The following is a 25,393-nucleotide window of genomic DNA, read 5'->3' as shown; positions in this document are numbered from 1 at the left end:
CAGGATTAAGTGCAACACCTGGCACTAATAAAACTGGCCTTTTCATGTCATTGATGAAGTCTTTCCTACCTCACATCCTTTGAGTGACAGAAGCAGTCATTGTAGCGAACTGATGCATCCCTCGACATTGATATTTGTGTATTCCTTTCTGTCTTGCACAATCTTTCTGAGCACCCCACTCAATCATTGAGGAAAACATTCCTGTGACTGGAACATGGTTTCAGCTGGTCCAGAATGGCCCCACTACAATCAATGATGGACTGAATGGACTGCAGAAACTTAATATGATAGTCCAGGTAGCAGAACAATAAGGTCTACAGTGACTTGCAAAACTGTTACAATGTTTTTTCAGTGTACACAATATAGCACCTATGCACATGGGAATCATGCTTAGTGTTGGTGGGGGTGTGTTAACTACAAACCCTTGGCTACAGACTGACACTTGGATCACGTGATTTGACCAAGGGGATGTGAAGATATGCCTATTTTAAGACAGATACTATTATAACAGTTTTGCAGCTGTTGATATAGATGGTGGGATCTCAGTCAAATCAGAGGATGGTTACTGTTATTTGCTTATACAAATAAAAATATACATAAAAATATTATGTTTGAGTGTGACATTGCTCCCATGGATCTTTATTCCCAACCATTGCTACTATTTCCTTAGGGGGATGCTCATACTCTGCAAGTCCCCTTTTGACAAGATCCCAGAGATATTCCAATGGGTTAAGGTCAGGAGATTGTGCAGACAACACCATAGTCCTAAATTCCTGCCCATCTAATCACTTCTTGACCTTTTTGCAGGTATGCTTAGGGTCATTGTCTTGCTAACAGATGACATCAGAAGCATTAAGATTATAAAACTCCAGGAAATTCTGAAGTTTATCCTTCAAAATTTGAAGGTAAAGATCTCCACCCATTCTACCATCAATCTTAGCAGCATAGCCAACTTCTTCACAGGTCATACAGCCCCATATCATCACAGAACTTCCATTAAACTTGATAGTTTCTTATACCAATCTGTCACTATGCCTCTCTCCTGACTTTTTCCAAGCCCATTTGCAACCATCTGACCCTAGGTGATTAATTTTGGTTTCATCAGACCATATGACCAACTTCCAGTCCTCCAAAGTCCAATTTTTGTGAGTATAGGCAAAGTCCAAGTGTGCTTTGCAATATTTGGCAGAAAGTAGAGAGTGTTTGGACTTGACTACAGCCCTCATCCCAGCTCTTTCAGGTAGCAGCAAGTGGTACTTGGGTTAGGGGCTAATTGACAATATTTGAAAAAGATTTGAGCACTTGGATAGCAGTTTCTGCTTGCTGAGTGAAGATGAAACAAATAGGATGACAAATATTGACTGAGGAAAGCTTGGTTGAATGTCCACCAGTCAACTCTTGCAAGTAGGAACACTCTTTTTAATGAAGCTTGGAGATAGTAGTAGTGCTGACACCAGTTGTGGAGGCAATAGAGTGAATAGAATGACCAGCATTAAGCTAAAAAAGAATGGTATTCTTTTGAGTAGTAGAGGGGGATTCCATGGTGGTAATGATTAAAAATAAAGAAGTGTGGGAGCAATTTCAAACCCAGACATAATATTTTTATGTATATTTTTATTTGTATAAGCAAATAACAGTAACCATCCTCTGATTTGACTGAGATCCCACCATCTATATCAACAGCTGCAAAACTGTTATAATAGTATCTCTGTCTTAAAATAGGCATATCTTCACATCCCCTTGGCCAAATCACGTGATCCAAGTGTCAGTCTGTAGCCAAGGGTTTGTAGTTCACATGCCCCCACCAACACTAAGCATGATTCCCATGTGCATAGGCACTATATTGTGTACACTGAAAAAGTACCAAACATTGTAATGGTTTTGCAAGTCACTGTATATGTTATCATGTCACTAACAAATAACTGGAATGCAGTACCTAACACAGTGATAAGTGGACCACCTGATCTGCTTACATCTGTCACTTTACCGTGCAACACTACACTTGATGCTTGATCAAACATTGGACAAATTGTCATTCTTATAGGCGGTATGGATCTATACATCTGGCAGTTTGGACTTCAGAACCACAATGATTTCTACATGAATGATAATATCTTGACTGCATTCCAGGCTTACACCAAGGTGATTGTATTATGCTATTTCAACAGCCCTGCTGTATTTAGCTGGGAGCTTGTGAATGATGCTAGGTAATTAGCCCCTTATATTTACTGCCTTGATACATGCCACTCATCATGTGTCAGATGCAACTTAACCATACCCACCAGTGCAACATGTACTACACAAGCCATCACAAAGTGGCACACTTTGATTGCTGCATTCATTGTGTCCCTTGATCCCAACCACATCGTTTCTGCTGGGTAAGTATCACATGATGTTGTTTTAGGGCTTAGTTCTCATTCCTTTGTAGGACATCTGGATTTCAATGCACAGATTGTCTGAAGTTGTATCCTGTAGCACCAATGGCTTCACCTATGCCCTCTCCCACACCTGGCAAGAAGCACTGCAGAGTCACTCCTCACCTCCTCCTCCTTCAAAATGAAAATTTGTGGCTGTGTCTTTGACTCCATCTCTTACCCCTTCTGAGTCTTGTCTTTCTGGTCTGCAATTGAAATATCAGCATGCCAGTGGATCAGCCAATGCACTCTATGCAATAAATGATTGATTTTCAGAGTTCACTGATGTCTTTCATGTAGCAAAACAATCAGAAAAATCAGCTATTGCCTTATCACCTCAGTGCAAGCAGACAGCAATGTGACATGCTCAACTTCTAGAAACTCATCTTGACGATGATAGCATGGTCACACTTATTGAAGCTTTTCAGGTGGATGTCAGTGCTGCTGATGCATATATGGTCATGTCCGATGAAGGGCCAAGGAGGTCTTTTGTTGACTGCAAGATCAAATATATCAACAAGTAGAGTATCTAGGTAGTATAGGCATTGTGTACTCATCCTGTTGTGTCCTGACAGGTGCAACACACTCTATGATGGTCTCTCCACATAGCATCTACAATATGATCTCTGTCCTCTGTCACCTTTTGCCTTTCAGTATGGCCTGCTGGTCTTTCAGCATGATCACCCCTTGGCTCACCTGGATCAAGGTCCACAAGATCCTTGACGGCAAATTCTTCTATTTCCTTTGGATTGAAAATTCAGATGAAGTTGTGAATGGCGCAAAGTGCTGGGGGAATTTGGGCTTGTGTTGACATGCTATATTCTGGTGGATGTACAAGTATCATGAACCACCTCTTGAGAACACCAAATATTCACTCAATCACATTTTGAGCCTGAGCATGCTGAAGGTTGTATATTTCTTTTGAATCCTTTGGCCTGCCATTCATGAGAAAATCAATAGTTTGAGTGAACAGCAGCTCGACCCCACTCAGCCAAGTGGTACCGAACACTTCAGTATGGAATGAGAAGTGAGTAGCATATTCTGAACCCAGCATCTGCAAGGTAGTATCTTCCTTGCAGAATGTATAGGTCAGTAAGACATACATTATTATATAGAGTTGAGTCCAAGGTCAATCCATCCCAACCACTGAGCACATACTGGAACCAAAGATCAAATGAACAGCATGCAAGACAATTTTGGCTGACAAAACCTTTTTGGTTTCAAGATGGCTGCCTTTCTGCTGTGGATGGATAACATGCAATGTGTGTACTGTCCATGGCTCCAAGCACCCCTTCAAAGTGTGGAAAGAATTTCAGGTTCCCAGATATTTCTGGTGGAATAGGTGCATCCTCCTGCGGTAGATAGATGAATTTGTTGTAGAAGGGAGCCAAAGACAGAGTGAGCAGGACTTTCTTGAAATATCTGATGTGGCATGTGAGACAGTGAATATCTTGCAATAGTATGGACATACTTCTGTGTTGTTGTGTGGGAGTGCTGAAAATGTTCTGTGACATGACAGCTTGAAAGCCCAGTCACACATGTATAGAGAAATATAGTGACTTGCTCATCAAGCAGAATATATTTCAAGTTACATATCCCACAGGTCCAAAGCTCATGTACAAGCACATGGAAGATGTGTTTCCTCATTCCAAGCTCAGCTTTGATCCAGTCAGGGTGTCCATTGATGAGTTCTTGCACCCATGCATGTCCAGTGAGTACTGATGTATGGTAGGGCTGTCTTTCAAGAAAAGGAGTCATATATGCAATTATAAGGCCCATAATAAGTTGAGTGATCATTGTGGCTGCCATCGGCAACATATGGAACTGCTGAATTTCATTAGCTGGAGGCATTTCAGCCTTGGTGTGATGTCATACAGTGCATGATATGCCAACCTTGTCATGGTTGTTTGTACATATTGTTATAAAAAAAATAAACTGCAAAATAAACTGAGAAATAAATGCAGCTGTCCAGGCCCTTAGATATCTTTATCATGGTGTCACACATATACAACATGAGATATGATTTTACAAGGGTGGTATAATTCTGATATGTGCATTATAGGCTGATAGCAGTGTGATAACAGGACCTTCCAACCATTATAATTGGCTGGCCTCAAAACACATTATTATATGCTAAGCTTTTGAAATATATGACATTTTCACATGTACAACTGAGGATATGATTATATAAGTAAGATATAATTTTGATGCTTGTATTATAAGTCTACAGCAATGTGACAATGGAACCTGCCAACCATTATAATTGGCTGGCATCCAAACACATAATTATATGCTAAGCTTTTGAAATGGATGATATTATCACATGTATGACAGAAGATATGATTATACAAGGGAGATATAATATTGATATGTATTTTGGATGGGACAACAGCATGACAATTGAACCTTCCATACTTTGCAACTAGCTGATCAATATTATTAGAGTGCCATACAAGTGAGATACAAGTTTTTGTTTTTCATTTTATTACTGGCAGTACATGGTGGCATGACTGTAAGTATAAGTGTCGTAGTATGAACTGGAATGAGTAAACTGGTCTTGCCAAAGTCCCAAGGTCTCACTCCCTCCTGCATGGTTGCTAGCAATGACTTGGAGGTAGGGTGAACAGGTGTGTATATTCACTGGTTGTTACAGGTATTCAAGGCCAAAAAGCTTTACTGACATTTCATGCAGACAGATCCTAATTGGTGATCATAGTGATAAAAAAGAACAGAAATAACATAAATGAAGTCCATTGTACAACTAACTCATATAAGATTAATGTCAGCATGAAAGTGGTATGACACAAACTTACACTAGGAGTGAAACTACTACAACCTGGGATACAACTCCAAGTAAGTATCATGGGGACAAACTGGAAGACATGGATGAGGTTGACATCCAATCATCAAATCCAACATGATGAAAATCTGAATCATCAATGTCATCACTTTCAGAAGCCCAGCCTACAATCATCTCAGTGTGAGGAAGCTTGAAGAAGCTGCATGCTCACTATTATCATTGCCATGGAACTCAGCAATGCACATGATGGCTTCAGACAACATGTTGACTTTGGACTGTGCATATTGCTTCTTCAAGTCCAGAATGTGAAAATCAGACTTGAGCACCTCTAGTGATTTAAGCTCCTTTGTTGTGAAGCTATTGCTGCAGTCAAAGCATGAAGGCCCATTGGCTTCCACCAATGAGGTGCTCATAAATGCATGATATGTGAAATTATTGACCCAAGCTTTCATCACATGAGGTAGGGGAATAAGCTGATTATTGGGTTGTACAGCATCAGAATTCCAGGCCTTTGTAATATAACTAGCACATTCCCATAGAACATGGTCATAGGGACAGGGGTATTGTAGAGTTACTGGGAAATCAAGAAGTATTTGGCTGGCATTAGAATCTTGCATGGTATCCTGAGACTGTGACGACATGCGGAGCCATGCATGGCATTTTTCTTGAATGGCCTTTAGGTTGGAAGTAATCAAAATTGACTGAGGCAGATGCTTGGCATTGACCTGCATACCAAACAGCATTGGGTGTGACCAGTTTCTCTGGATTAACACCAGATGGTGCTATGAACAAATTTAGAGTGTTGTGAATGATTCTTTGAACAACATAGCTCACTTGGGTGACATCTACCATTCAGCTCTTCACACAAGTTTGCTATAGTGTTACTGAACAATGAGACTTCTAGTTGTGCCCGATCCATTCACTCCTCCATCAAAAAATGCCCTCCTCACTTAAGGTATTCCAATCCAAACAGCACAGAAGCTGTGGTAAAGAGCAAGTCTGGGAGCTGAATGTGAAGTCATGAGAGAAGGCTATGAAAATGATATGTAAGTGCACTGACACTTTCACATCCCTTCACCTGGAACCAACATACAAGGTTGCTCTCATTGTGTGCAATGCCAAGAACATTGAGGTTCAAAGCTGTGTCAGATGAAGAAAGAGCAATATTTGACATGTTGAAAATGCTGGGCAGAAAAGCAATTATGGGGATATTCACACAATAATTTAATGCTGACACAACCTATAGAGTTGGTTTGGGAGTAATGGCAGAGCTATGGTGCATGGATGGCAATCAAACTATAAAAAATATTAGATCCAACAATGAATATAATGAATGACTTAATTCACACATGTTTGAAATGCAGGCAAGTCCAGGGCCCTGTTTAAACAACCATATTGTCAATTTAGAAACACCATTGTGTGTCATCAATGAAATTAAAAAAGCCCTCAAGGTGAAGTAAATTTTTGAAGCCCCTAAGAAGCACAGATGAGCCTGAATATTGGTATTGGTATTGTCGCTTACCTGAAATGGAATAGATATTACAATGCCATGTAAGATGGGTGGCATCCTAGCTGCAGTAATGAATGGGGAAAATCATGAAGGCCTTACAATGTAAAACAATGTGCATTTCAAAACTCTCCTTGCAGATGACATGTGAATGTAACATTATTTAGGTAACCACTCTTGGTTTTTTTTCCTTGTGCTTGGTTCACTTTACCCCTAGGACATCACCCCTCCTGCACATTGCATTATCATTAGCTAGCAGTGCAGATATCACATCTATATAACTACTGATATCACATAACACTTTCATAGCGACGATGAACAGCGCATGATTGAGGTCGTCAGATTGATCGAACAGTACAGGGAGTGTCTCACATATCTGTATAAGCATCTCATTCAAAGATATTAACCCATGAAAGTCTTCAGCCTTGCTGTCAATGTAGTCCAACAGGATCTATGATATTGTGTGAGAACGAACAAATGGCTCAAGGACATGGTTATACCACATTGTAGTATGGCTTCAGGGCTTTCATTTGAGCCCTACACCGTGGGAATCGGTGGAGATATGGTGGAGATACAAGGCTCACAAAATGGTAACTCATGCAGACAGTTTTTTGACTCAAGTATTTTACAATAATAACCAGGTATTCTAGTATTTTGTATGACCTCCCTTGGCTTTAATTACAGCCTCTATCCTTCTAGGCATACTCTCAATTAATTTCTGGCAATCCTCAGCTGTGATCTTCCCCCATTCCACTGCTACTCTCTCCCAAAGCTCCCATACTCCTTTAGGGGGGTTTTCATAGGCTTGAAGCTTTTTCTTAAGTGTTCCCCAGAGATGTTCAATGACATTGACATCAGGAGACTGTGCTGGCCAGTCAAAAACATTGATGTTATGTTCTTCAAACCATTCCTTAGCTCTTCTGGATGTGTGCTTGGGATCATTATCCTGTTGGAAAATGATATCTTCTTCATCAATCCCTGATTCTGCCAAGCTAGGCAGCAAGTGGTCATTTAAAATGTCCACATACTGCTCAGCATTCATCTTCCCCTCAACCTCAGCAAGCATTCCCACACCATTCCATCCCATACAGCCCCATACCATTAAAGAACCTCCTCCAAACTTGACAGTCCCATTAACCTCTCTGTCTGTTAGGCCATCTCCCTTTTTTTTTTCCATACATATACCTTCCCATCTGACCCAATCCTATTGATTTTGGTCTCATCTGACCATATAACATGCTTCCAGTCCTCTACAGTCCAGTGTTGATGAGCTAAGGCAAAGGCTAGTCTTCTCTACCTATGTTTGATGGAGAGAAGAGGCTTTTTCTTCTTTGTTACTGCCTTGAGAACATTCCTCACAGTTTGTGAAGAGACAGGGGTAATGATGGTGGAATTGATATAATGGGTGGCTTGGACAGCATTATCAGCCTTTCCTGTAGTGATATGTTGGATAATAGCCCTTTTGTCAGTAGAGGTAAGCTTGGATGGATGTCCTCCACAAGAGTTTTCCTTGTCTGGGTGGCTTTCTTTGATAAACTTGGCCACAGTGGACTTGCATACTCCAGTTCTAGAGGAAATTTGGCAAGCAGAGAGGCCAGCATAAGACAGAGAGAGGATATTATCTCTTTGAGCAGAGGAGATGGCTTTCATGGTGATTATGACTATGATACATGAGATATTCTGGTTTATATAGTTAGATATAGTCATAAAATAACATAATGACACCACTTCATAATTTATATAATAGTGGCATGATTTTTGTGGTGTCATAAATAATGATTTATATAGTTTTAATATACACTCAAAAAACTGTCCACATGAGTCATCATTTTATAAGCCTTATGTCTCCACCATATCTCCACCGATTCCTACGGTGTAGGCTCAAATGAAAGCCCTGAAGCCATACTACAATGTGGTATAAGCATGTCCTTGAGCCATTTGTTTGTTCTCACACAATATCATAGATAGTGAAAAATGTCAAAACATGCAGACAGTTTTTTGAGCCACTGTATGCAATGACGTTCAATGGCTCGCAGGGTCTAACTCTCCAATGAGCTGTGCTTGACCTTTGCACTGATGTATTTGCACATGGTCAGCTGTACACTGCACTATTGAGAGTACGAAAGTGTGGTGATATTAGAATGTTGTGGTTAGTGTCAAATGAGAAAAGGCAGACTGCAAATGTAGTTTACAAGGCTTTATTGCTATAACAAATCAGGATGGACTGTCTGCAGGTGAGTGCACTGCTTGTATATATATAAGACTTTGCTTACACCAATTTGGAGAATATTGATTCATCATCCTCTTGAAACTGGAAGTGTGTATTGCCAGGTAAACTGGCATTGTCTTCACTAAGCTGCCTGCGCTTTCTGTCAGGTTTCCCATTAGTGATATCTATAGGAGGTGTAAGTGCTTGTATTGGTGTTTCATAGAGATGATACTTACAGCCACCATAAGAGTCAGTTGAAGATACTGAGTGGGAGGCTTGGTGCTTCTTCAAGGTGGGAGCCACGTCCACAGTGAGGTTGACATCCAAAGTGGGGTCAGCATCCAAAGTGAGGTTGGCATCCAAAGTGAGATCAACATCCAAAGTGGGTGGCATCAAGTGGTCATGTCTGAGGTGGGGCCCATACCCCCTGCATCCCTACAAGCATCATGTTGGACAGATGGATAGGGATATGCTGGATGGATGCAGAGACCCACAGCAGTTGTTATCATTGCTGCTGAACATTGTATTGGAGCTGGCAAACAACGTGTCTTAGTACCTGCTTGGTTATCTATGTCAGACTGGACAGGTGTGCTCCTAGCACTATTGCCATCTGACATCACATGTAAGTAATTATACAACAATCTGAACAACTCACTTACCTGGACTTTTGTTTGCATCCAAAAGTTCTTCCTTCTTATCATGCTCCCTAGCACATTCCCAATGTCTCTGGCAGGTTCTTGCCTCTGCCTCCAGCAGCATGAGCTTATCCCTTTGTGATGGTACCAAAAACTTCTTGTTTCTCATAATGTGGGAGATGGCTGTCTCATTCTCTACTGCTCTGTGTAGGACATGGAGATGATCACTTGGGGAGATGCTGTCATCAAAAGAGATCTTCTTGTCCTTCAAAGGCTGGTGCTGATGGTAGGTATTAATGCTCAGCTCCTGTGAGTAGTGGTGTGTGAATCATGAGAGAATGTCACTCTATGTGAATATACTTACCTTAATGAGTACCTCTAACACTCCCTGAACTTCAGGACAAAGGGGGGGGGGGGGGCATTTGTGTGTCTCTGCAACACCTGTAATATCCTCCCAGGCAATGCAGCTGTGCTGTACAAGATCAATGATATTCTGTGCTTGATGAGTCTAATGGACCACTAGAAGATCATGCTTTTGTGACCCAAGCTTGACCTCTAATTTAAAGTCAACCTGTGATATTGCTGCAATATCAATTTGGTCAGGCCACGTCAGGTTCACATGCTCTGGCACTAGCTGTGTAACTTTTTTGATGCCTTCAAGTCCCCTGCCTTTCTGCTTCTGCTTCTTCCTCAAGATTGGACAGGCAACTCGATAATTCTTGGTGTTGTCCTTGATTGTGAGACAAATGGCAGCTGCACCTCCACTACTGTCATCCAGCAAGCCAATCTGGTATGTATTGATGATTGTCTGCTCCATGATTGCAATGCAGGCAAGAATATGCAAGCAGCATGCTCTTGTTCCACCTGTTGCAGCAGACCACTCATATGTGTAGAAAGGGACAAAGTTCTGTCCCCTGAATATGTTGTCACCAACACCCATCAAGATGTTTGACTGTCAAGACCATGGTTCATACAAGGTATTGTGCTTTATGGATGTCAGCTTCATTGCACCATTGAAAAGCTTTTGTGCATTGAGCACCTCCACATGAAGGCTATCTATGTGTGCTGCATCCTTTTGAAGGTGCTCCTTCCAGAGTAACCACAAGGTGCACAAGTTGGTCCCTTCCTCAGCCTCTTCACCATCCTCATTATTATCATGCTCCTGATTGCTGTCAGTCTCTTTATCACTTGATGAAGGGCTACTGTCATCCTTATCACCATCTTCATCACTGCCTTTCTTGCCTTTCTTGCCTTTTTCTTGCCCTTTGCTGCATCAGTGCCACTTCTTCTAGAACTCTTTCCCCCATCTGCAATTCCAAATGCCAACTGCAGCTCTCACTGCTATGTGACTCAATGAGGCATGTTGATGTTTGCTATCTGCCCTCCCATGTTGAGGAACTCAGGGAACATCTCGAAGATCGAAGATACAATCTGTATAAATGCATAAATCATCAGGTAATACTAGAAACATCATTAAACATACCTCAGCAACAGTGCCCCCACACTGTTCAGGATCATAGTCAGAATGGGTCATGACTGCCCAAATCATTTCAGCAGAGGCTGACCCAGGGTTCCAGTCTTTCCCATGGGCCTTTGCCATATATAGAAATGGTGAGAACCAAGCAGAAACATAAGCAACTTCTTCAGACTGCACTGAAATATCTACCCACAGGATATATGCACCTTGAAAATAGACCTCTCAATTATGTGTAAATTCCAGATGAGAGTGGTAATGACAGAGCAAGACAGCAGCAGAAAATGGCTGAAGTCAGCATGTACATCATCACTTCAGCCAAGCACAAGGGCTGCCTTGGCTACACAGCCTTCCAGTGCTGTTTGAACATCACCAGGCAGGTCCTTCATTATCTGCTTGTCTTGGACATAGTCTTTCATGGCAGAGATTACATAAACTTGTACAGCAGATAGGCCTTTGACCACACATCTTCATTTGTGTTGCTGAATCAGTAGGATGTGGGAGTGTTGCTCCCAAGGTGTTTCTCATAGGCATCATTCAGAGCCTCCTGGAGTGGGCTGGAAATCACATCCAGTACTGGATGTGCTTGCTTAAGCCATTGATACATCTCAGTGTCCCCATTCTTGCCCTTATCAGAGTTGTATGGGATCATATTGAAGCACCAGCAAAGGTGGTTTTCCAGTCACATTGCATGGATGGGATTGAAGCAGTCAGCCCCATTTTCAAGAAATGATTGATGAAGGGACTGCACTTGCAAGTCAACCAAAGGTTGATTGTTCCATTTACCAAACTCAAGGTGGTTATAATATTGGATCAGGTTGAAACGAGTGAATCTGATGATGGCTTTGTCTGCAATCTTGTTATGCTTTGCAACCTTGTTGATACTATGTTAAGAACCATGTTGCTCAAAGGAGAGAGAGACTGACTCAGAGGGGCTTGGCCTCAGCTTGTATGCTGTGCCCCTTACCTGAGTATGTGCCCTTCATTTCAGAGGAAGTCCAATGATGGTCCAACAAAGTCTGGAGGACTTCCAGAGCAGCACAGGGAACGTCCAGAGGAGTGTGGGAGAGTTCCGGAGGAATGCAGGAAGTGTTCAGGAGAGTTCCCACTGCAAGGTAATACTTCTACAGGAAACAGGATGGAAGGATAGGAGGTCCAAAGGTCCAGAGCTCAGGGGTAAATCCAGAGCATAGTTGATCCTGCTGAGGTGTGGAGCACACAGTGGAAGGGGATCTGGAATGAGTTGGATATGAAGTGGGGTCTGGATGTAGGCTTGGAAGGCATGGGAATATGATGGAATGTGGGTCCGGATTGTGGGATATGACATACTATCATCTAATGATGGACTGTCACATCCCATATGTCAGACATAGATCCCATCATATTCCCATGCTTTCCGGACCTATTTCCAGATCTCATATCTGACTCATTCCTGGATTCCCTATCCTGTCCACCCTATGCACATTCTGTCCAGTAAGACATCTGGACTTTACCTCCTCTTGGATTCCAGACTACATCCACCACCTCACATGTCTCAGTCCTGTTTCCGCCCTGCCTTCTGGATCCCCAGATCTCTGGACCTATTCCCACCCTTTGTCCGAGATCCTGGGCCTATCCCCATTTAGGCATCTCTGCCTTTCTGGTTCTTGGTTATCTCTGTTTCCATCTTGCTGATTGATCCTTGTACTAGTTTCATCTCCAAGTTTATTTACTTATGTTCCGTCTTACTTACCAATGTATTTCCACATGCTTGTACATAGCCTTACTCCATTGTTTACTGATCCTCTTGGATATCCTCTAGTATATAACCCCTGTACAACTCCTGTAGAGTCCTCAGTCTGAATATCACCTTAGATCTGCCCAATCATCTTCCAGACTCCAGTCCATCTGAGTCTCATCCTTTTCCATAAGGCCTAGGGAAGGATTCCCTAGGCCAGAATTCCGGACCTTTGGATTTGTCCCCTATGTCTCTATCCCAAGTCTAGGGATTGCTTCCCTAGGCTGGAGTCTTGCCTTTCCAGCACCTGCCCTCTCTCCGGACTTTGGTCCACTTCCTGTCTCTCTGACTCTACCTAAGGGTAGTCTACCTCTGTTTGCTTCTACATTGGATGAAGTCCAATGTAGCCCCTATTCCTTCTGGATGTCTGGACATCCCACCCTTCTGTCCTCCATACTTCTGGACCTCCTATCTTTCCATCCTGTTTCCTGTAGAAGTATTACCTTGCAGTGGGAACTCTCCTGAGCACTTCCTGCATTCCTCCGGAATTCTCCTGTGCTCCTCCAGAAGTCCTCTAGCACTCTCCACCAGAGTAGCCGCCAGCTTCCAGAAGTCCTTTGGACTTCAATGGACCATCATTGGACTTCCTCTGAAATGAAGGGCACATACTCGGGTAAGGGGCACAGCATACGAGCTGAGGCCAAGCCCCTCTGAGTCAGTCTCTCTCTCCCTTGAGCATGGTTCTTAACATGGACCTGCAGAGTGTCTGGTGTTGCCCAGCAATAGTGCATCATTAATCTGTCCTTACATTAGTTGGTTAGTGCTTGAGTCTCCATGCTAGTACCAGCACACAATCACTTGCCTCCTTCCCAGCCCTGTTTTTTCCTTGTCCTTGCAGTTTCAGTAGCATATTCAGTCCATCTAGTAGGTGTGCAACAGCACCTGTGAGGGATGCTCAATTCTAAAATGTCCTTGTAGTTGTTGGAATCAGACAATGATAGTTCCTGTACCCTAGAAAAGGGTATTCGACCTGACTTTGAAAAGTTGGAGGCTGATAGTATGATACGCCCTGTTTGCAAGCATTTCTGTCAGACACATGCAAATGCTGAGATTACAGAGCTACTGTGTGGCCTCAAGCAGCGCCATGATGTCCTCAACCTCCCATAACCAAAGATGATGGTTGCTGACAACTGCTACAATATTCACAGTGCAGTGGCTTCTGCCATGCCCAAGACAGAGGCCAAGTTGGACATCTAGCACTTTAGTGCAAGGTATGTAACTTTGGCATGAGCTATACTACTCTGGCTAACAGGAACCCTCATGAGATGTGTTGCTGTGATCTTGAACATAAGCAACAGCCCATTCCACAGCACCATTGCTGCTGATATTTCAGGGCACAATCCTCAAGAAGCATGCATAACATGGACACAGAGCAGAGTATTGGGATCATGGTGAATAAGAGCAGCATCTTCTTGCAGCTTTTGAGAAATGGGCTGAGAAAGGTGTGTGGTCAGCAGTGGCTCAGAAGGTAAGTCTGCCTGCTTCATAGGGAGTGGAAATTGACACTCACACCATCATATTCTGCTAGGTACATCAAGAGCAACTCAAACATGTCCAAAAAGGGTGCCTCAAGCGCTTAGATCAAGACATCTAGTCTGATGGCAGCCATGTTGAGGGCACACACAAAGGCTGGAACTCACTGCAGCATGCCAAACCAAGTGGGATTATGATGTTGTCTGCACTCACTCACAACATTGTCTTTCATCAAAACATTCAGGTCACTTCCAGTAGGTGTCAAATGACACCCTCCAGCACCCAGCACATTCAGAGAGCCTCCTTAAGAAGAAGGGGTAGGTATGTTTTCATTTCATTCACTTGTTGCTCATCATTCCCACCATCACATCGCTGTTTGCTTTTGTCACCTAGGGCAAAATTGAACCAGTCACATGATGACAAAACTCATGTGCTTTTGAAAAGGTCCTGCAGTGTTTGAAAAACGGTCAGACCATTTGTAAGCCTCCCCTTCCCATGGCACAGCTGCCATGTACTATGGCTCATGGTGGAATTATCACTCCCAGAAGTCATCATGACCTAAATATCTCACTCAATTCTTACTTCCACACACAATTCAGAACTTGAGTCAATGTTTCTATCATGCACCTGTCATTGTGAGGTTGAACAATCAATTTTTGTTAAGAAATGGTGAAGTTCATTGAAAGCCATCAAAGTCACACAGGTGACAGCCAGCCAGCCAAGTGCTGCCATAGTGGAGTTCTAAATAAATACTACCACTTGCTGTGATGACTTGTCAGTGAGCTGATCTCAGCAATTGTCCAGACATGTTATATCACACCAGCATCAAGTTCATTTGCCTCATCATCATGGACCACATAGTTCTCATTCTCATGTAGCATTTCCTGCACCATACAGCCATTATAATTACAACCACATCCCATACTATATTCCACATCACACCAACCAACATAATCATGATTTTTGACCTGTAACTGTCAGACCACAAATTTCTTAGGCATTACCAAGCAGACTCTGAAAGCAGCAGCAGTAACCTGCTGTGACAAAGTGTGACCTGGCAACTTCTGGGGGTGATGATTCTACCATGAGCCATAGTATTTCCTGCTGTTCATCAGTGAATGTGACTCACTGGGGGCTAGCCTAAATTAAGAACAGTCAGGGGTAAAAGCTGTAAGGCAGATGAGACAGCTAACACAAATGATTCATACTATACAATGCGACTATGAGTATCTAGGACTCACTCAATTCAAATTTGTGATATGATGCATCCAATCAAATGGTCCCCGCTAAGCCACCTTGAGAATTTTTAACCTGGAACAAGGAAGCTTGGATGTGCTCAGATACTTACGCTCAGAGCTTTCAGTGATCTCCCTCCCTCCCTCCCTCCTCATCTGTCTCCTGCAAAGGCACATAAGAAGACTTGTCACTGTCCACACTGAAAAGTGACAGGTGCCAGGCGAGATAATGTTTGTGGGCAGTGATTTCTGAAGCAGAAATGATTTGTTTTGCAGCATTATGCCAGTCCAAGTCAGAGTAGGATGTGATGTGGGTTTCCACAAGAGCAGTGCAGTTGAGGTCAGGTGCAATCTCCTTCTGGAAAGTAACAAAGGAATCCTTGATCATGGTCAATCTTCACTCAAGCATCTCTGTGACAGTGTCTATATCCACCTCAGGCAATAAAGTCTGCATCAAATTCATTACATCAGTTTGAAAGGTTGAGAATGATGAGAACTTACACCGTACACCATGTGCACAGGATCTTGGGAACAGATGTCTATCAGAACATCATCTTCCTTGACCCAAACAAAGTACTCTACTGAAGAGAGATGGCACCAAGTGTAACCAGTGATCACGATGGGCTCCCCAACTATATGTAGCATGCTGCATTTCCTGATGAATGATCTAAGAGTGTGGGGTTGTGGGTAACTGCCATCAGTGTCACCATGCAGGATATTGGTGGTGTCCAAAAGTTCATCAGGGGAGGCATAATCTGTGGCTTCACATACTAATACAATAACCACACAGATGATGTCCAGATGTGTGCATATCACTTTCTCCATCTTCTCAAACACGTGTTTATCAGTCTCCATGAATGCACACTCTCCATAGAAAGGGATCAGCAGAACTTCTGTAGGTTCCTCCATGGCAGTCATGGTAATGATGATATCTGGTGTTACTGATCCATCCTTGACTTCCAGTGGCCAAGTCATGTGGATTGTTAGATTGATAATGGTGTGATCATATGGAAGGGCATCAATGGATTTACTGATGAACTTCTTCATGTCATCAAACATTTCTTCATGCAGAACACTGGGCATGTTAATGGTGAGGGTGTGGGTATGATAATTGTATGTCAGTCTGAGCAAGTTAAGTGTTGCCTAAAACAGTTAGATTCGGATGACTTGCCTGGGCTTGGTTGATACTCGGGCCATTTCACCCAATAATTTCTCTAATAACCCATATTCTCATGCTCTCACACCATGGAATTCCTGTGATATTTGGTAAGCATGCAAGCACCAAGCATTGAACAAAGAGACATACCATGCAATTCTTATGTAACATTGGTTTGGATAAATAATTCAGTACCTTGTGTACTACATCTTCAACTTAATCAGAATGTTGTCAATTAAAACTTAATTCTCATTGAACATACTGGAGGCAGAATGATCAGAAGCAAAGGACCACTGACAGATATCACGCAATGGTCTGGGATCTGTGGAAGCAGGGACATGTAACTGAACTGCAACTGGTGTCTTTCTGGTAATTCCTCTTCCCCAACACATGATTTGATGGATTCAAAACAATTTTCAGTGCTATCTGTGGGTGGCAAACCTGGGGATGATGGTTTTATGAGATTCAATGTCTTGTGGTTGACAGGTGTTGCCTGTGGAATGGAAATAATTCTGGTTCCATGGTGTCTGTAGGGGTGTTTGGAGGGGAAAGGACTGTAGCAAGAAGATTTTTCATGCTGGACCACTGAGGTAGGCATGATTGTTAGATGCTGGGCACTGAATGTTGACGTCATGTGGCAAACACTGAGGAGTGAGGTTGTGGAAGCTCTGGAAGAGATAATCAAGATTACAAATGATAACAATCATGATCAGGAATGGAAACACATGCCATAGTACTCACTGATCTCACCCTTACTGGATACTAGTACATGCACTGGCATGATCATGGACTGATAACCTAAAAGAGCTCCAAGCACACAATAAAGCCTTATGGAGCATGCATATGTGCATGCCTAGTATTGACCAACTTTCAAGAGGCCTACTATGGCTGGCTGTAGTTCCTACAACATTTTTCAAACCAAACCACCCTCTCAGATAATGCCAGAGCAGCATACCCAGCACTGCCCTGACTCAATGTCATGCATTTATGATTGTCATGAATGATACCTAATGAAATCCAAGCTCTATCCATTAGTCTCCAGCACAACACATGCGCATTGCCAGTGTGGCTGAAATTGAGCATCTGCTTGACCATTGATGTGAACTCAATGATGCAAGGATTGATCACAGTGCCATCAACTAGAGTGTTACTGTGCATTTCCCAAATAGTTTCCAACAAAGCAGTCAAGGGAAAGTTGCCCATGCAAAGAGCAAAGGGATGCACTGAAACAAGAGGTAGGAGGATGGACACCCTGCCATGGTAGAATGAAGTTACCAAGGCTCTGAAACTTTTGTGAAGTTCAAATCTGGCCTTTAAGTTGAAGTGCAGCCTCAAGCTAACGTCCTTACAGTAATAGCCATAGCTGTGTTTGCATTGATTGTAATGCCAAGAATATTTCACATTACCAAAATTACACAACTCAGACATGGGTCTGCCATAAGTATCTGGTGCAAGTCAGATAACATCAGAGAAACAAAATTATGCCATTCTAACTGCCATATGACTTTGGTCTGGCATTGGTCTGGCATTCTGATATAATAGACATTTCCATGTGTATCAGGCATTTGAATCTCGCTCAGAGTAATCAGTCATTGCAATTTTATTCCAATATAATGAGACATTGCATTGAAAACATGACAGTACAAAGCAGTAAGGGACACTTGGGTGTATGGTTCCAAGCATATGTATGTGAACATGGGTAGTCAAGGATGGACAATAGAACAAGAATATGAAAAGCCTGTGAGTAGGTCAATAATACAGCAGTTCAATAGTGCATGACAGCAGGAGTATAAAAGCAAGAATATAACCATAACACATGAGTGTCGTTTGATGGCCTGCGAGCAATGCAAATAAAGGAAATGTGCAATGTGGATCCATTAAGTAGTGGATGGCTACTTCCTTGAACTTTTTTGCTGGTGTTGGTGTGGGTGCCTTGTGCATCATTGAATGACCACCAGCCTGTGGATCGAGATTGTTACATTTAATACAAACTCCAGTATATGCTGGGCTTACCTTCTTACTTAGCCTTGTGCTTGGTCACAACCTGTACAAGTTCAAAATCCTAGCATGACTCAGCATGTACAGGCACTGCTGGCTTTAGCTTAGGTTGAGGAGCAGGGGGAGGTGGAGTTGGAATTGGCTCGTGAGGTGGAGGTGGGGTTGGCTTGCAAGGTGGAGGTGAAGTTGGTCCATGAGTAGAAGGAACTGGTGTCAGGATTGCCTTGGCTGCATGATGTGCTGCCATTTGAGCATGGACTCTTGCTAGATTGTTATCCCTGCCTTTGCGAGAGCCAGAGATTTTATTGTCATCTCTAGTACTGCTGTTGTCATGGCCCTCCTTGTTCTTGAATAGTTTTCTTAGATAAATCAGGATTAGCATGACCCTTGATGATATAAAAAAAACCTTACACATTCCAAGCTTTGAGGAGGTCTTCTTTCACCCCGGATCAGGTGAATCTTCAATAAGCTCAATGATGTTGTTGTAGAATTCCTAGCAGTTGAAAGCACCATCAATTTTGGACCAAGTGTTCTTAGCACTGATACCAAAATGAACCTGAATAAAAATTGAGCAACCCATCAGTATGCAAATTTGAAGCAATCAAACCTGTAGACAGCCATAGGTGATATGTGCCACTTCCACCACTGGTCATGTTGTGTAGAGTAGTGTTGCAGGTGTGTGTCATGCGTGTCTCCCCTCCATATGCACTCAATGGACTTGTAAAAATGTGCTGCATAGTCTAATAGACAGAGGAATATCAATCTAAAATAATACCAAAAAAAAATGCCTACCCGCTCCAATAAGTACCCATCAAACATGCCCTCGAACATGTTGTTGTTGTTATAGTCTTGACCTGGTGGGTCTCCAGCCCATAGGAATGCGGGAAGCATGAATGTGGTCAAGTTAACCTTGCTGCACTGAATGTCTTTAAGTGCCCTGTGAAATATTAGACTAACATGAGGTGGACTTTAAAAAACCTCACTTGTCGGCATCCTCTGAAAATCTCCCAAGTTCCCTGACCAGACAGAGAAACTGCACTAGAACAGGGTGGTTAATACCCAAATGGGTCCATGAACTACTTCTGTCATATATAGCCAGATATATTGGGTGGTCCTTGGTGTTGAAGGCTGCATAATGGCCAATTTGGCTCTTGAGATGTGAGGTGTCATCAGAGTGAGTAGCCGAGATAGTAGCATCCATCTGATGGATCAAATAAGTACATAATATATATATGTATGCGTGTGCACTCACTTTCTTGATGATAGTATTGAGCTCAGAGGCTTTCCAAGGGTTACCAAGTAGAGGTTTTAAGCTTGGAGCAAGCTGAAGCAGCTGAGCATAGTTCCTCTTGTATCGTTCTTGGACTTTAGATGAACTGTGAAGTGATAAAAGAACTGGTTCATACAAATATTTGAGACTGACTTACATCTTTGAGAGTTGCTTCTCACGAGAAACCTGGGAATCTTCATCTTCCGATAGCTCACCATTCTCTGCAGCATCGTGCTGCTGCAGAGCCAAACCTACATTGATTAGTTGTTTTGTCTTACAAAACACATTGATGCAGCGCGCAATACAGCATGCAGTGGCAAGAAATTCTTCATGAGGATTGATGTTGGACTCTTTTTTTCTATGTTGAGTTGTTATGAATGATCAGAACATTTGGAATGAATTGATTGAGTTACCTTGCCCTTTTCTCATCATCATGATCTGATGAACAGTGTCTTTTCTTGGGCCTTGTGTCCTTGTTTGAAACTGTGACCTTTTTTGGAGGTAAAGGTTCTACTGACAATGTTGAGGAGGTCGAGATATGCGAGGAGACAGATGAATCAGACAAGGCAGTCGAGTCAGAACATTTATGACACACCACGACACCACTGGGGGAAGGAAATATAAGCATTGACAAAAGTATCGCTATAGTCAGTTACTACCTCATACACTTTACAAACCCCACATTGACAGAATCATGTACCATAAGATATATGCTGAGATTGCAGGTGGAATTCTCAACACTTGTATCTGGAATATGGAGGAAGCAGAAAAGGTGATTCATGGTTCTGACAGACATAGTCTGGAAAGCAACAAAGGGCTTGGTAAGGGGTGAAACATGATCCAGGAAAGTGAACTAGCCAAATCAATATGTCAAGCAAGAGGTGTGCAATCCATAAGTTCCAGACACTGACTAATGTAGTTCAGTGACCCACCACTACCACTGTGACAGTGACTTCACATGAGGGTAACATTCCTATTAAGGAAATATGTAACATATGAAATTTTACAATACTTTGTCAGCAAGATACCCCAGAATGGCACTGAACTGTGCAGCTTTCTCATTTGGCACTGTCCTCAAGTTTGGACACCACTCTCACCATGGTTGGAAACTGCCATCACATTCCAGCAGCCATAAAGCAACAATGGGTCACTATGTCTGCCCAAATGTCATCCAAGGCCATAGCACAAGCCACTAACACAAGCCACTGAACTATCAACTGAGTTCTTTGGCTTTCTTGTCTCATAGGTTCTGTTGTCAGAAGGCCCTTGGAAAGTGGTTGTCTGCGAGGGGAGACATGACAGGTGAGCTGACTTGTGATCCATACCAGTTGTTGTGGAATGCTGTATTTGATGCTGTCACACCTGAAAAGGTTCATGGTTGGTTTGTGAATAGCAGGTACTTGTCTTGATTATTTTATACAGCTACAACAACTATTACTTGACATATACTGTACAGCTAGTGTTAGACATTGGTATCAATACTTGTCAATGCTCCTTCAAATTTCAACACTCTGCTCCCTTGTTTTGCCTTTCCTCTTCGAGAAGATGAGAAAGCCATTGTGCTAATGACCAGATTGCTAGCCCTGAGTGGAGCATGTTGAAACCTGCAAGTACTAATGCTGAGCTCATGCTGGCATGATCAGTAACAGAGATGATGTTGAACATACCATAATGAGTTGGTAATAAATAGTCATAGCAGCAGTGAGCTTAGTGGGGTGTCAGATGCAGTGTCAAATGAGCAGCATACCATATCATAGAAGTTGTGCGGTCCAGTGCCATTCTGGGATATTTCATCCAATGAAGTATAGTAACAGGCAGGACCCTTTTGTTTGTCTAGCTCCACAAGTAAACAAAAGTGGTGAATGAACAAAAATTAATTCTAGCCTATCGATCTGAAGGTAGCTGTAAGTGTGCCCATTTTATACTTCCCCACTTGTCACAGTTTACCCTATACCCTCTGTCAACTCTTACCAAACCTCAAAGATGAGAAACGGGCAAATGAAGAGAGAGATATGGTGGTCATTCTAGAGAGAATGTTTCACATCAAGAGAGGACCAGTGCCTTTAAGGTGACAAAATTTACTTACAGGTTCTGAAAGCATGTCAAGCTAATCTCAGATGGCTGTACTCAATAATGTGGGTTGATCTCTCTGGTATACAATTGACACTCATATCTACTACAATACTCTCTGACATGTTTATGATGAAGTGAGGTCTTTGGAAATTCACTCTTCAAGAATGTGATTTGGATGACTATGTAGCTTGTGTTTCCTCTGATTGCCTCTGGACTGTACTTACCACAACCTAGAAATTGAAACTTATGCTTCACGGCTACTCATACCTTGCACTTTTGTTTTCCTATTCATCTCATCAAACCATCACCTGAAAATACCAGCATTTGAATTTTATGCTTCACAAGTACATTATTTCCACAGACAATAATACAGCTACTCATGCATTCCACTGCCAGGCAAAAGGTCTATAATTCCTCAACCTCTCACAAATAAATTTAGACAAGAAGGCAGTAGTATATATCATAGTCTCATCAACCATGGCACCTGACCCTGGTTTTATTTCCCTCTGTCTAGATGATGCTCTCTCAGGGTGTCATCACTTGAAGTACTTGATAAGCCATCAACATTCACATTTTGTATGATTTCCAACAAGTGTGGCAGCCCAAGTCATTCGCAATTCATCCCTTCACAACATCTCTTTGCAACATGATCCCTGTTACCTGTATAGGACCTGTACCACCTCCTTCACATCACCCATCATCCATGCCTTCTTAAACAACTTATACACTATATGTACCTCATAGTTGCCAAGGTGTTGTGACAGCACAACTTCCCCTGCTCTCAGCTTCTGGTCAATCTAGAAACCTTGGATCTCAGTCAGAATCCCTGCTATAGATCTGGCTTTAAAGGCGTGCATTGATGACTCACTGCACATGATGGCTAGACTGAACAAGGTTTAGATCCAATCACTCCAAACAGCTTTCACATTAAGTAACACTCTCAAGCATGGTTAACTGACATACCAGTCTCATGTCTCTGATATAACTTTCACCTTTCTCAAAGCATCATAGGACAAGCTTGCTTTCAAAATAGTCCTTCCTGAGAGGCTTTTGTGTATTGTGCTAGATAATGTGGGAAGCTTCTGTGTGGGAGGAACAACCCAAGGTCAAATATGGGAGGCACATCAGAGAATATAATATGTCACCCATGACACCCTTATTTCAGGTAGTGATGACTCTGGTGTTAGTGTTTGGTCCATGGCAAGGTCTGTTGTAAATTTCTTGTTGTTGTTGTGCTGTTGACAGCAATGTAGGCTGGTTGACAATGACACCCAAAATGAACTTCTGACCCCATATTGTATGCTATCAGACCACACCCTACCAGTGAAAGACATTGTTTGCAGTGTGGGTGCAATTCCCTACTTGTCACATGCTTACCACATCCTTCAATCATAGTGTAAAGGTGAGTTCATCTTTCAAGTTGCGGTTAGCTTTTGTTCACCTCAGATACAAAGCTCTGGGATTTATCTTTGCAGTTGTTATTGACCACCTTCTGCTTCCCCAAATCCATATCATCAGCAGCTGGGATATCACCAAATACTTATTTTTGCTGCCTTGCCAGATGGCTTCATGTACCAAGTCAACCTTTTCTGCCAGTGAACTGAAAAACATGCTGGGCAGATGATTGAGACCATTGGAGGCACAGGCATCAGTCTCATCCCTGTCGCTGATGAGGACAGCAACAGTCAAAAAGATCTCATAACAGTCAAGTATGCCTTTCTCATACTTTCACTGATGTGTATACCTAGCTGACACACCTTGAATACAGCCAACCAATAGCAGTTCTCACCATCTCCCTCACCAGCTCACTTCTTCTTGTGGGTACTGCCACAGGCCTCATCCACATCTATGACATAGCCTCCCACCAGCTCCTTTGCACCATCTAGACACACAAGGAGATGTCAATATCCCATCTCACAACCACACTCAAACCACTTGACCTGGTCAAACACATCAGCCTGTCCTTCAACCTTGGAAGTTCTGCTGATGCGAAGACATCATTCCTATGTGCCCTGCAGTGCCATTTCACTGCATGAAAGATTTAAAGGCAAGAGAGGTGCACGATGTGGTGATGATGCTTCCCATCCAGGAAGAGGTGGGTTCCTCATCTGTTGAAATGAGTACTCAGCTTATGCTGATATCATCCCCTGAAGACCTCTGGAGACATACCAAGCACTTATGACTATCCTGAAGCTGAGTTTCAATGAGACTATGCTTTCTTCATACAACTGAATGCAATTGGCACCTCAAAGGCATCAAGTGCACACATGTGCCAAACTAGAAGCCAAGGTGGAGAATCTGAGGGAACAAATGTGGGAGATGGTTGTGCAGAAGGTCATGGTACAGGAAAAACAAAGGCAGGTCAGAATGGTACTATATCAGGTGAAGGGTGAGGACATAGATGATGTAGAGAGGCTGAGAAAGAAAGGTAAGAAGACAAGTAAATGATATTCCTACCCAACTAATCATTCCATTTTTTCCAAGTCAATGTAGGAATGTTTTCCTGATGAGACTGCATTGTCTTCCAACAGCTGCAGTGATATATTGTTGTGGGGTTTGAACTTCCACAGGCACTGGCCATTAGTCCTTGACTATTTTGCCACTATCAAGCCAATGTCCACTCACTCATAGTGTTCTTTAGTTGATGATGAGTTATCCCACACTGCGTCACTGAAAGTGATATCGATCTGGAGGTATCTGCATCATTGAAGGGGGCATCCTCTGATAAGATCCTCAAAGCGATTGCAAGGCCAGCAGCCATTGCAACAGCAGCACTCAGGGTGATGCATCCTGAGCAGTACTGGGCAGGTTTGCAAGCCTTTTCGAGCCTTGGAGAAAAGGCAGAAAGCAAGGAACTGCAGAAGATGTCAGAGACTCTCCAGTACTGGGCATCTGTGTTTAACAGCCTGTCCATCATTTCCAATTGGGAAACCCCCAATCATCAAGACCATTTATCTATTCCTGAATGCTTCGACATTCTCACTACTGTGGGGAATTATTCTAATGCTCAGATGAGCATGCCAAGCCTTCAGCTGGAGTTCAGGTACGATCTGGGTTGCATGATTGTGTTTTCTGGAAGGATTGTGAGACATGGGGTTCATGCAGTGGAAGGGGATTGGATTGCTTGGGCATGGTATATGAGGGATTCTGTTCATGTTTATGCCGGGGTTCCGTTGTGTGGATGGGCTAGGGTGGATTACAAACAGTGAAAGATGAAAGAAGTGGAAAGTGTAGTTACCCATGTTAGCACGTACTGTCAAATACCAGATATTAGATATCAGGATCTGGAATATTCGGGCCTCAATATCCAGAACTCAAGACTTAATGGTCAATATTCAATACTTGATACTCAATAGTGGACATTCAGAACTC

General features: G+C 42.6%; 6 protein-coding genes across 6 annotated transcripts; 2 read left to right on the top strand and 4 right to left on the bottom strand.

Annotated features, from left to right (window-relative positions):
- Window positions 1-2,043: 2,043 nt before the first annotated feature.
- BJ212DRAFT_1233323 (uncharacterized protein) lies at window positions 2,044-2,202 on the top strand (the record flags this gene model as incomplete). The annotated part of the gene is made up of 1 exon (XM_041329516.1): window positions 2,044-2,202. A coding segment is annotated over one exon (159 nt), but the record flags the coding sequence as incomplete, so codon positions are not given.
- A 2,896-nt stretch (window positions 2,203-5,098) lies between these two features.
- Window positions 5,099-6,388, bottom strand: BJ212DRAFT_1298668 (uncharacterized protein; the record flags this gene model as incomplete). Its single annotated transcript, XM_041332728.1, has 7 exons — window positions 5,099-5,113; window positions 5,228-5,250; window positions 5,426-5,736; window positions 5,948-5,996; window positions 6,049-6,098; window positions 6,165-6,220; window positions 6,308-6,388. The coding sequence occupies 7 exons, from the start codon at window positions 6,386-6,388 to the stop codon at window positions 5,099-5,101; spliced, it is 585 nt and encodes a 194-aa protein (XP_041194465.1).
- Window positions 6,389-8,935: 2,547 nt separating this feature from the next.
- On the bottom strand, window positions 8,936-11,165 carry BJ212DRAFT_1479593 (uncharacterized protein; the record flags this gene model as incomplete). Its single annotated transcript, XM_041339919.1, has 10 exons — window positions 8,936-8,945; window positions 8,995-9,115; window positions 9,167-9,365; window positions 9,425-9,540; window positions 9,590-9,872; window positions 9,930-10,037; window positions 10,083-10,479; window positions 10,540-10,833; window positions 10,965-10,996; window positions 11,049-11,165. The coding sequence occupies 10 exons, from the start codon at window positions 11,163-11,165 to the stop codon at window positions 8,936-8,938; spliced, it is 1,677 nt and encodes a 558-aa protein (XP_041194464.1).
- A 4,483-nt stretch (window positions 11,166-15,648) lies between these two features.
- Window positions 15,649-16,607, bottom strand: BJ212DRAFT_1479592 (uncharacterized protein; the record flags this gene model as incomplete). The annotated part of the gene is made up of 3 exons (XM_041339918.1): window positions 15,649-15,903; window positions 15,958-15,972; window positions 16,026-16,607. 3 exons carry the CDS (start codon window positions 16,605-16,607, stop codon window positions 15,649-15,651), a joined length of 852 nt encoding a protein of 283 aa, XP_041194463.1.
- A 2,564-nt stretch (window positions 16,608-19,171) lies between these two features.
- On the bottom strand, window positions 19,172-20,744 carry BJ212DRAFT_1298665 (uncharacterized protein; the record flags this gene model as incomplete). The annotated part of the gene is made up of 9 exons (XM_041332727.1): window positions 19,172-19,234; window positions 19,471-19,615; window positions 19,662-19,879; window positions 19,931-20,054; window positions 20,106-20,199; window positions 20,227-20,306; window positions 20,362-20,458; window positions 20,544-20,553; window positions 20,649-20,744. The coding sequence occupies 9 exons, from the start codon at window positions 20,742-20,744 to the stop codon at window positions 19,172-19,174; spliced, it is 927 nt and encodes a 308-aa protein (XP_041194462.1).
- Window positions 20,745-23,090: 2,346 nt separating this feature from the next.
- BJ212DRAFT_1298664 (uncharacterized protein) lies at window positions 23,091-25,230 on the top strand (the record flags this gene model as incomplete). Its single annotated transcript, XM_041332726.1, has 10 exons — window positions 23,091-23,126; window positions 23,187-23,226; window positions 23,365-23,423; window positions 23,642-23,730; window positions 23,790-23,838; window positions 24,069-24,116; window positions 24,175-24,218; window positions 24,274-24,449; window positions 24,674-25,064; window positions 25,101-25,230. 10 exons carry the CDS (start codon window positions 23,091-23,093, stop codon window positions 25,228-25,230), a joined length of 1,062 nt encoding a protein of 353 aa, XP_041194461.1.
- Between the last annotated feature and the right edge of the window lie 163 nt (window positions 25,231-25,393).

The sequence above is a fragment of the Suillus subaureus genome (assembly GCF_016647635.1).
Source record: "Suillus subaureus strain MN1 chromosome Unknown BJ212scaffold_11, whole genome shotgun sequence".
NCBI classification, from domain to species: domain Eukaryota; kingdom Fungi; phylum Basidiomycota; class Agaricomycetes; order Boletales; family Suillaceae; genus Suillus; species Suillus subaureus.
The sequence above is the reverse complement of the archived record's forward strand: the minus strand, read 5'-3'. Positions and strand labels throughout refer to the sequence as shown.